This window comes from Lithobates pipiens, unplaced genomic scaffold, assembly GCF_037356315.1.
Source record: "Lithobates pipiens isolate NorthernLeopardFrog02 unplaced genomic scaffold, aLitPip1_a1.2 Scaffold_3, whole genome shotgun sequence".
NCBI lineage: Eukaryota > Metazoa > Chordata > Amphibia > Anura > Ranidae > Lithobates > Lithobates pipiens.
Window position 1 is genome coordinate 141,185,821 of NW_027507790.1, and position 12,484 is coordinate 141,198,304.

The following is a 12,484-nucleotide window of genomic DNA, read 5'->3' on the forward strand; positions in this document are numbered from 1 at the left end:
TGCCTTGCCTATAGTCAAGCATGGTGGTGAGAGTGTCATGGTCTGGGGCTGCATGAGTGCTGCCAGCACTGGGGAGCTACAGTTCATTGAGAGAACCATAAATGCCAACATGTACTGTGATATACTGAAGCAGAGCATGATCCCCTCCCTTCGGAGACTGGGCCGCAGGGCAGTATTCCAACATGATAATGACCCTAAACACACCTCCAAGACGACCACTGCCTTGCTAAGGAAGCTGAGGGTAAAGGTGAGGACTGGCTAAGCATGTTTCCAGACCTAAACCCTATTGAGCATTGGTGGGTCATCTTCAAATGGAAGGTGGAGGAGTGCAAGGTCTCTAACATCCACTAGCTCCGTGATGTCGTCATGGAGAAATGGATGGGGACTCCAGTGGCAACTTGTGAAGCTCTGGTGAACTCAATGCCAAAGGGAGTTAAGGCAGTGCTGGAAAATAATGGTGGCCACACAAAATATTGATGCTTTGGGCCCAATTTGGACGTTTTCACTTAGGCGTGTACTCACTTTTGTTGCCAGCGGTTTAGACATTAATGGCTGTGTGTTGAGTTATTTTGAGGGGACAGAAAATTTACACTGTTCTACAAGCTGTACACTCACTACTTTACATTGTAGCAAAGTGTAATTTCTTCAGTGTTGTCACATGAAAAGATATAATAAATATTTACAAAAATGTGAGGGGTGTACTCACTTTTGTGGGATACTGTAGAGCAAATTACAAGGTCAAATCTCATCCTCGCAGGTATACCACTAGGAACTGATTGAACTGCTCACCAAGGCCCACAGATACTCAGCATCGGCGTGTTAATCTTAGGAACCTTTAATCTATAGACGATCAATTTGAAGCTGTAGAAGTGTCATTTACCCAACTGCCCCACACCTTGTCAAATTTACTAGGTACTCCTTTACTGACATAAGTGGCCTTGTACAGTGGTAAGGTAATATTTATTATTGTCTTCCAACCATAATGGTAGGAGCCACCGGTTTCTTCCAGAACAAGATAATTATTTTACGTGTATAGTATAGTAGCAAGGTAAGTTGCATACGGATGACCTTTTTTGGGTACCAATTGATCTACCAGGCCCAACAAAAAAACTGCTATAGAGGGTCTAATGGTAATTGTCATGACTGACCTGACACAAATCATAACCTCCACCCAAAACTGTTGAATGGGGGTGTAGTGCCAAAAAATGTGCAACAAATCCACCCCAGTGGGACAGCACATCTCCAACAGCTCAAGGTGTGTTGGAAAAATTCTCGCCAGTTTAGCTGGGTTATAATAAATTGAATGAAGAAATTTAAATTGTATCAGGTGGTCCTGTGCTGACACCAGTCTAGAGAAATTAGAGTTCCACATGGCATCCAGTCATCATTATCAAGCTGCGGGAAGTATGACAACCATGCCACAGGACATGAGGCCAAAACCTTAGTGGTATCTATGAATAATTGTTTGTAAATAACGGACAGGGCTTTAGGAAGGTCCTCATCCCTAAGCAATGATTCCAGATCTTCTACCTGCACCTCCAGTCAGGAGGACCCAAACTGGGTAGAAAAGGCATGCCTGAACTGCAAAAGTTGTCTTTTAAAGCATATAACCGACCAAAACTTTTGTTTTATGTTTTGAATAGTGTGTGGAAGTGTTAGAACCCCTGTCAGTTTTAACTGTTCTATGGGATTCTGTTAGAAAGACTTCCCTTCACTTCCCGTCAGGACGAACATGCAAAATTGTGCCCCCTCCTCAACCCAAGATGTATGAGCATTATGTGTTAGCAATGATCCCCTCCCCTTAAAAAAAAAAAAAAAGGCGAGCGCTAATCTGCATGGGAAAATACTCTCATTTCACATATGCTCACAGCACAAACCCCCCCCCCCCCCCGCCTTCAAATCCCCTCCCAGCACAAATCCCCCTACGCCAATTGTCTTCAATCATCCCTACTAGCACAAATCCCCCTCCCCAAAAAAGTCCCCTCTTCGCACAAATCCCCCCCACCATATTAGCTTTTCTAGAACAAACCCCTAAAATCCCCCATCCTAGTATAAATCCTCTTCCCCATCTCCCCTCAAATCACCACTCCTAACACACCTTCCAAATTTCCCCTCCTAGAACGATTCTTACCTCCTGCCGTCCCACCCATGTTTCCCATGCCAACAAAAATCCCCTCCCCCCAATTTTTTTGTGGTGTCCCCAAACCTCACATGATACCACAGTGTCCAGGGCAGCTTCACCTCCTGCCCACCCCTTGTCCCGGCCCTGCATGATACCACCATTGATCCGGATGACGAGGGGTTATCCAACGAAAGGTCAGCTCCAAGTGTCAGCACTGGGATGGGTAACCCGATCTTCGGAGGGAATTGCCAGAATGGAAAGGCATGGGTCACAATGACATGTTTTGCACGCAGGCGCCTTGTCAAAGTCCAGACATGTAAGCCATGGTCGCCACGGCAACACCGAGCTTGCGATCCACCTCCACACATCCGAGTCCTCCTTGTTTCTGGCTCCGACTTCCCCGTCATCCAGGTTGCCTGGTCTCAGCTAACCTGATCGGCCTGTTTGAGTTTAACCTCCAGCGGTGTGCACTACAATACACCTCCTGTTACAAGCCACCGATCGTATGATTGTGACCCATGGCTTTCCATTCTGGCAATTTCCTCCAAAGATCGGGTTACATATCCCCGTGCTGACACTTGGAACTGACCTGTCGATGTTAACCCCTCGTCATCCGGATCAATGGTGGTATTGTGCATATATTCTTTCACAGTACATCAACAATGGCAATGAGTTTTTTACTATCTCATTCCTATCTGACAGTTGTTTTTAAATACCCTAAGTGTGCATTTAATAAATGAACTTTACTTGGCATATCATCTGCAACGTTTTTTTCATCATGATCATCTGCAACGTTTTTTTCATGCTGATTCCATAGAGCGCTGCATTGGTTTTATACAGAATAACTGAACATGCAAAATTATTATATCATGGTGTCTGCTCTGGAAAAAAATTACCATGGCTCATCTCATAGGGGAATGATGTCATAGTCACAGGGGAGTCAGTTCTTGCACATAACAGTTATTCTCATTGTTATACAGTTTATTTATCTTCCCTGTCCTAAAATTGTTTGTATAGCTAAGCATAAACCAAAAAGTAGGTGTGCTATTAGCAAACAACAGTCTTTAACTGCATTTTGACAGCCTAAGAACATAATTTTAACTCCTGACAAGGTAATGACAGTGAGTGCCTGTATAATATCAGACGAAAAATAAGAGATTTGGCAGAAATATTTGATTTTTTACAGCTTTTCCTATAACGGAAAAAATAGAATTGGAATATCTATGAAGAGAATAAACAGGCTGCTTGTAATCTGATCCTTAACCACTTGCTGACCGCGCACTGTACTGTACTGTTTACTGCAACAGTGCGGGCCGGTTGCACAGAATCACGTGTGTGTATATATATATGTAGCGGCAACAACTTTGATAAGGTGTCCACTATGTATAAATTGAGTTTTTCCTCAGAACAGTAAAGGGGCTCATGACAGGCTCAGAACCAGGCCTGGTTGGACGTTTAAGTATCAGCGTTCCCCGGAGGCAATCAGTGGGTGCGCCTGGCCCCGCTGAGGAGTCTGGGGAAGGGTACTTAAGAGGCTGAAGTCACGTATTCAGGTTTTTCGTTCGTTAGGCCAGGGCTGCCTGTTCCTGAAGCTGGACCGGGGTAGGATATATATATATATATATATATATATATATATATATATATATATATATATATAAATTCTGCTTTTCTGGATAGAGGGTAATGAGTCACAGCACAAGCCGTTTAGCGGGTGCCAGTCAATGGATGACCTCCAGCAAGACAGGACAGAGCTCTGTCAATGTAAACAATACAGAGCTCTGTCTTGTTAGCAGGATGTGCTGGTTTCTTTTTACCTGGGAAACCACACAGAATAAAAACCCTCACATCCCTTAGTGAAAGCACCTCATAGTACACACATAGCGCCCTCAGTGACTCAGGGCTGGAGGACTCAACCTAGCAGCTTTTCTGGTACCTTCCCCTGTTTTCTGGGACATTGGAGAATGTTCCAGACATAGTGGGTGGAGGTTAGGAGGAGCTGCTTGGAATATTTATGAGGGCCTTAGCCAATCCCCAGTAAAGGGCTGGAAGGGAGCAGGCCACCTTGTTAATGAGTCATGCCAGAGAGGGGCAGTCGGGTGGAAGATGGAGATGGAGTGGTGAGGTGGCTGTCGGTGGCCCTTGAGGTGCCCCCTAGTCTGGGGGTGTGACCTCAGGCCTGGGGCTCAGGTGCTGAAAGGATCTTGCCAAAACACACATGGAGGAAGCCCTTCTTGGAGGCACAGGAGCAAGGAGAGAGGACAGCAGTGTCATGGTTATGCAGTAATCTTCCTCTGCTTACCTCTCCTTATGTGTTCAGACTAAGAGGCCAGCCACTTCCACCTGGTGGTTTTTATAACCTCTCCTCTAAGCATGGCTCCACCCCAGACCCTATCAGGGAACCCTATATTAACCTGTGCACTGTAAGCCAGGGTTGCTGATCAACCATTGTGTATTTATTGTGTGTTTGGCTTTGTTTCCTGCTTGCCATGTGCTCTTCGTTTGTCTCTGTTACTGACCTTGGCATGTTCTCAACGATTCCTGTCTGCTTGTGACCTTGACCTTTTGGCATGTCCCTGACCATCCCTGTCTGCCTGTGACCCTGAACCTTTGGCGTGTACTCTGTTGTTGCTGTCTGCTTGTTGCCCTGACCTCTGCCTTACCCCCTTACTATTCTTGTTGTTCCAGCCTGCTGCTTCCTTCTCCTGTAGTCTACTGTGAGTGTGAGCTGTGAGACCCTGGGGGCCGCGACCTGGAGCCAGACTGCAGCGAAGTCCATCCTCACCATTGGAGGCTCTGGTGAACACCTGCTGGCTCTTAGACTCCGCGCCCTGGGGAATCTATGCTCTAGCTCCTACGGGGATCTGTGTTAGTGATCCAGTTGACCCGTGTCCTGAATCTCCCTGGGTACAATCTGCAGCAGTCAGTCCTAAGGTCCACTACCGACTCCTACGGGGTGCATCTGTCACCTGGTCTCAGGTGACCTGACAAGCAGGAGCAGGTCAGCACATCTGGGAAATCTCCTGAGTCTGTGGGCTGGTCAGTATCAGTCTGGAGGAATGTGGGGAGAAGTTAGTCTGGAGGGCTAGTAAGAGGGGAAGTTGCAGCCAGGTGGGTTGGCAGTGCTTAAAGAGGAGGTGCTGTGATCAGTAGACACAGGAGTGATACAAGCTGGACACTGAAATTCTGCTACACATCTAAGGGGCCTGAAGTTCCTGCCTGTAATGGGCCATTGCTTGCATCTGACTGACTGTCAGGTACTCACAGTGTTCCAGCTGGGTTCTGCAAGGAAGGAAGAGGAGGAAGAAGAGGAGCTGTATATAGAGACTATATATAGGAAGAGTTGTTCCTGAAGTTGTTGTTGAAGTCAAATGTGCATCCCATAACCTCCCATCCCTATACAAGTTATTACCCTCAATAAATAGCAAAAACAAAGTCACAGACTGTTCTCTGACTCGAGTGCCTGTGAAAATTTGGTGTACCTGGCTGTGCATGGTGGGGGATTCCAGTTTACTTGATTCTCCTTTAGAGTGCACTATACACATATAAGCCAAACATTTAAACTTTTGATCGGCCTAGATGTTTAAGCCCTTCCCAGCCAGTGTCTTAGTACAGTGACAGTGTATATTTTTTAGCACTGATCACTGTATTAGTGTCACTGGTTCAAAAGTGTCAAACGTGTTAGTTAGTGTCAGATTGTCCAATATACTATCGCAGTCCCGCCATTACTAGTATATAAAAATAAATAAATAAAAATACCAGTATATACTGTATACCATTATTTGTAGACACTATAACTTTCACGCAACCAATCAATATATGCTTATTGGGATTTTTTTTTTTTTCCTTTATAGCGCAAAAAATAAAAAAACACAATGGTGATCAAATACCTGCAAAAGAAAGCTCTGTTCGTGGAAAAAAAAACTATATAAATTTCATTTGTGTAGCACAGTGTCATATAACAAAAAAATTCCTGGTCATGAAGGGTGGGGGTAGGGTGGGGGTGGGGGTTGGGGGGCAGTGGCGGCTGGTGCTCAAATTTTTTTTTGGGGGGGCGCAAAAAAAACTGAAAAATTCTGAAAAATACTCATAAAAAAACATCAATTGCAGCCACTATGTCCATCAATTGCAACCACTGTGCCCATCAATTGCAGCCAGTGCGCCCATCGATTGCAGCCACTGTGTCTATCAATTGCAACCACTGTGCCCATCAATTGCTGACAATGTGCCCATCATTACACTACACGGTTTTTGGTATTTAACTTTTTAATGTATATTTGCAATTTTGTCTTAATATTTCCTATGGCAATGTATACTAAGAGCCATAAACTTGCCACTAAATATACTTAATGTATTATTATTTTTTTGGTGTGACTCTTTATGATGAAAGTCTTAACCTCCCTGGCGGTATGATTATTTCAGATTTTAGGTGCTGAAAGCGGTACCATTATTTTGCATGGAAATTTGGCGTTTTATATTGTAGGCCTGTAATTCTTAGAAATAACTCACTTAAATCTGTCCAAACAAGAGTCTAATAGACACCCCGGGTATGATAAAATTTGAAATATGAAATCATAAATTATAATAAATTATAATATAATATATATATATATATATATATATATATATATATATATATATATATATATATAATAAAATAAATAACTATAAATAATTATAACAAATAATAATAATAACAACAATTATTCAATAATGTAATCAAATCAAAAACACTGAAATATGCTGAGTTGCAGAATGTCACAGTCATTACTTTTAGTGTTTGATGATGAATTTCCCCACAAATTACTATCGCTCAATACTGCGAGTGATTCTAATTTATTATCAATGTTTTCTAGCTGGTCTATAACCACTTTTGATGTAAACTGACACTTTTTGGTTGCTATGGACAATCTCCAGTTTCCAGGCATAAAGAACAGTATTTATAATATAAAACTGTATGCAGGGCACTGGGCAGACCACTAGGGACAAAGGGGATGTGTAATTATTTGATACAGTATTGTAATCTGTAAGATTACAGTATACTGTATCTATACTGTGTATTTTACTTTTAGAATTTGGCGCAGAACTCCGTCCCTGTTCGTTGCAACGCTCGCAGGGAACGCAGGCCGGCGATATGACAGATCGAGCGGAGGACGGCTCGCTGATCACAGCGGGGAGACATCGCTGGATCCAGGGGACAAGGTAAGCAAACCCCTTCATGGATCCAGCGATGCGATCCCGAGTCTGGCTCGGGAATACCGCTTATGGTATTTAAATCTTACCCCGAGCCGGACTCGGGAATACCGCCAGGGAGGCTACTAAAAATCTTAATAAAAATATATTAAAGTAAAAAAGTAAAAAAGGGAAAAAAAGGGGGGAAGAAACAGTTACAAGGCATGTTGCGGATGAGAACTCTCACAATTCTGTGATCATCTGCACTGTCAATCCATCAGATGGCTTGACCAAGGCAGATTAAGCAGAAGCTAAGATGGCAGCTTCATTGGCTGTAAATGTCAGGAGGGTTTAGTTCAGCTTTAATAGCTCCTTACTGCCTTTTCACAAATACTGATATAGATCAACTTCCTGCTTGTACCCTCTCATCCTGTAACGTGCAGTTGTAATGTTGTAGTATGATCACTGGGGGAAGTTCAACCAACAAAGCCGCCATCTTAGCCTCTGTTTGATCTGAACTGCCATGGTGCTGCACATGTGATCAGTTATGATGTCAACCATTGAATGATTTGACAGTTTGGTTGAGAGCACAAGCAAACGTGATGTTTAGCATTCCCGGCATGTCTGGAGTCTAATTTTTTTTTTTAAACTGTTAAATTGATGAGTTTAGTTCCATTTTAAAGCTGACATTAGGTCTTTAGGTCCATGCACGCCTGCCATTTTTTTTCCTTTGTTACATTTTTTCGTTAGCTGGACTCGCCCCTTCCCCTGCTTTCATTCTCACCTAGATGACAATGACCCTTCTCCTGCATCTTTTGGGATATTCCAATCACATGTCCCCGGGGGCCTCAGGAGTAAGGACAGTGGAGTGGGTGGAGCATGGCTGGCGCATGTCATTGTGGCTTTGCAGGCACCTGGCTCACACTTACTGAGGATGACCAAGTGAGACCTGGGCTGTTATACCTGAGCAGTGAATCTCAGAAGGACAATACTGGATTCACTGGGTATATGTGTATGTGAAACAAAGACAAGCCATAATAAAAGGTAAGGAGGTGTAAAAGAAATAACGCAAGGTGGGAGCAAAGTTCCTCTTTAACTGAAGCTCCAGGACTGCTTTTTAATGATAAAAGTACAACTTTTTCGATGAATTATACTACTGCTGTATATTGCTAGATTCATGCAGTGCTGGAATTAACCAATAGACCTTTTTGGAAACTGTGACCTTTTTTATACATGTTGCATGAGTAGGGACTTTTGTGAGCTAAAAAAAAAAAAGCGAACTGGTAGAATTTTTCCTAAATTTCTATTAGTGTGGGTTGTCTGCTGTAATCTAAAAATGGCCTTAGACAGTTGTCCATTGACGGAATGGGCAGGATCAGTCAAAAAATATACCACTATGTATTCCTTATAGATCCATGTTTTTCTTGCCATCAACTTATCAAATAATTTTCCCAGCAAAATGTATATTTTTCCATTATTAAACAGTATGAATAATTTACATCTGCATTAGTAATTGCTGGTTACACTGCCTCCTGTCTTTTTGTTTTGCAGGTACTGCTGTGAATGGCCTGGTAAATGTAGTCATCTCTACTATTGAGAAACGTTATGACTTAAACAGTTCCCTCACTGGGCTTGTCTCTGCCAGCTACGATATTGCATTTTGTGTTTTGTCACTTTTTGTGTCTTTTTATGGACAAAGAGGACACAAGCCTAGATGGCTTGCCTTTTCAGCATTTATGATTGGACTGGGATCCATAGTGTTCTCCATACCTCATTTTACTACCAGTTCATACCAGTATGGAAACCGATATAATGGTAAGTTAATAAACTGTTTTAAAAGATAAGTATAATAACATTTGAGTGGGAGCATTTTCTATTTGGTTTAATATTAATTTTTTATTAAAATAAATTATTGTTTCACAAACTTTTTTTCTTAAGTTGCTGTGATAAATAATATTTAGTAGTTAACAAAATGTAACCCTGTCTCAAGCGGCCAAAGGCTCATTATGTATTTTGTACAAAGGGAATCAATACAAAATACTTTTCCATTGGTATTATACCCCAAATAGGCTGTGCGCTCTTTACCCTTTGGCTGATGATAGATGTTGGTGCTGCAAGAAAGCTCTTGGCACAGTCCAACATATATTTTGGTATTGCCCCTTATCCTACATTATTGTTAGGCCGTTCATAACCTACTCCATCAACGTTTTGATGCCTGGATTCCATTTAAGCCTAAAACGTACCTTTAAGGTTTACCTCCTTCAGTTTTTTCCAAGACATCTAAACAATTGTTGCCATATGTTCTCACCAAAGCGCAATGTATAGTTGCCCCCACTTGTAAAAGACATGAGCTCCCTCTTTGATGGAGCTTCACACCAGGGTTAGGGGTGTCAAACAGATGGAATAATTTGCAGCTGTTATCAATGATTCCGTCGATAAAAAAAAAAAAAAAAAGGTTTGTAAACTGTGGCATATTGTGACAGACTCTCTTAGATAATTCCGGCAACACCCACCTGTTTCTCCCTATCTCCCTTATCTGGGTAATAAGAGGACACGTCTCCACCTCTATGACTGAGGACACTAGTTGCCTAACTCCCCTTCCCTTTTATCCACTTTTCATTCTACTCATGTTTTACACGTTTTCTCTTTACGTCACTTACTATTTCTCCTCTTTAATGCTCAACTACTAAACCCAGTTTTGCTAAATTATCTTACAGTTTTTCAAGTTTAATCCATAAAGTGGATCTCTCTTAGACCCCTTTCACAACGAGGGCATTTTGCAGGTGATATAGCGTTAGAAATAGCGCCTGCAATCCGCCCTCAAACTGCTGCTCCTCTGTCTCCAGGTGGGAAAGCCACGAGGGCTTTCACCCCGGAACGTTATGCTGGCAGGACGTCAGGAAAAGTCCTGCCAGCAGCTTCTTTGGAGCGGTGAAGGAGCAGTGTGTTTATCGCTCCTCCACCGCTGCTCCCCATTGAAATCAATGGGGCAGCGTTGTATTACCACCGGCAAAACGCCAATATTGCGGGGTATTGCGGGCAGTTTTAACCCTTTCTCGGTCACTAGCGGGGGGTAAAAGTGTCCCGCTAGCGGCTGAAATGCGCTGCAAATCCGACGGTAAAACGCCGCTAAAAATACTCTCTGACTGTGTTACTCAGTTGTTTATATGTATCTTGCTTTTCTAAACAATATTCCCTTTACCTTTGTCTATGATTTCTCATTTTATGGCCCCAACTGTACTTTACCTTGATGTGCTTGCAACTAGCAAAACCTGCTGAATTATTTACTTGAGCAATGTTTTGCATTTATGGTGTAACTACTCTAAGTTGTAGAAGAAAACCAAAAATGATTTTTCTCAATAAACAGACAGTAATAATACAAAACATAATGTACCCTAGTAACCCTAGTAGCCAAAATTTACCCTAGTAACTCTAGTAATCAAGATTAAGCTATTCCATTTATTCTTTGGATGGCCCAGAGCACTCCTGAATTAATTTTCTAATGACTGAATACACAGAGAAATGTGAACATTAAACTGTTTTCTCATTCAAAACATTATTTTAAATATTGTGTTTAAAGGCGCTGGACCTGTTAATGTGAATAATGTAAATGTGACACTGCCCATCTTAAAGTGAAAACTCCACCTTCAGTAATTATAAAATGAAAATTAAAAAAAGTACTAAAACAACCAAGTCCATAAAAAATACAAATATTAGTGTCCATAAATGATGCATAATAATCCCTACAACAAGTGAAGAAATCTTCTATATTTGACTGATGTACTTCCAGTAATGCATCAATTCAAATTACCATCAACACCACCAAAAATGCGCAATCACATCCAATCCAGTGACCTCTAACTTAATAAAGGTCAATAAGCGCTGTGGGGTAAGCCAAATAATCCTCCAAATCAATCACACCATTCATTAGTAGATCTTCTGAGACATCATCCTATCCTAATTTCAAGCTGGATGTGATGTCAGAATGGACCCAAAAGTGACAGCATATGTGGAGTGTCAATCGTGTCTTCAGGAAGCCACCGGGCCCAGCCTGAAATTCCAGTGTTTAGAACGCATGCCAGCTCCAAGTTGGAGACATGGTGGTGCTAGCTCATTTTAAAGCTGTTTATATTGGTTCTGAGGCTGGGCACTTTTAAAAGTAAGTGGAATACATTTTTTTATGCTTTTTTATCTGCCTAATAAAATACTACACTTATTTTATATTTTTCTTGTGGCCTGATGTTGTGGTGTTCCCTGGAGCAATGAAGAGGATAGGATTGTGTCTCAGAAGCTCTACTAATAAATGGTGTGATCGATTTGGAGGACTATTTGGCTTATCTTACAGCGTTTATTGACCTTTCTTAAAGTAGAGCTCCACCCAAAAGGGGAAGCTCCGATTGTACGCACCCTCCCCCCTCCACTGCCACATTTGGCACTTTTTGGGGGAGTGGGGGGAGAGGGTACCTGGTTTTGACATGTACCCACTCCCTCTTCTGGGTAAAATCGCCTCACAGTGATCTACAGTATTTCCAGACCCTTCTCCTTCTCCCAATGCCTTTGGGGACACACAGAGGTCCCAGAAGATGGCGGGACTATTCAGAAAGCACAGTAGGAAACAGGCTGCAAAGCCACAAGGCTTCACTTCCTGTTTCCCTTACTACAGAGGCTTGCGCCTGCATCCAAAACTGATTGAGGAATTGGCTAGGGGTGCTGCTGATACCGTGGGATCCCTGGACAGGTAAGCAGGGGTGGACTGACAACTCATGGGGCCCCCAGGCAATAGGAGAATATTATGGGGCCCCCGGGCAATAGGAGATTATGGGGCCCCCATGCAATAGGAGATTATGGGGACCCCAGGCAATAGATTATGGGACCACACAGTATACACACACATACAGTATACATACACACACAGTATACACAACCAGAATACACATACACACACTGAAAAGGTACTGGAGAGGTGGGGCAGCTATAATCTTGGGATTTTTTTTAAAAAACACAGATTTTTACATACTGTCCCTGGTTTTATTGAGACTGGCAACACTGATGGGGCCTCTTAGTGGCGTGGGGCCCTCGGGCAGTGCCCGAGTGCCCGAATGGTCAGTCCGCCCCTGCAGGTAAGTGTCCTTATATCAAAAGTCAGCAGCTACAAATACTGTTATGCAGACTGGAGCTCCTCTTTAAGTT

At 42.6% G+C, this 12,484-nt stretch overlaps 1 protein-coding gene across 1 annotated transcript in view; it reads left to right on the forward strand.

Moving 5' to 3' along the window:
- SLCO4C1 (solute carrier organic anion transporter family member 4C1) overlaps positions 1-12,484 on the forward strand; it is a 110,162-nt gene that overhangs the window by 21,333 nt on the left and 76,345 nt on the right. Inside the window, exon 2 of the mRNA XM_077462334.1 lies at positions 8,846-9,109. Coding sequence (XP_077318460.1) covers positions 8,846-9,109 — 264 coding nt within the window. The remainder of the gene's footprint in view (positions 1-8,845; positions 9,110-12,484) is intronic.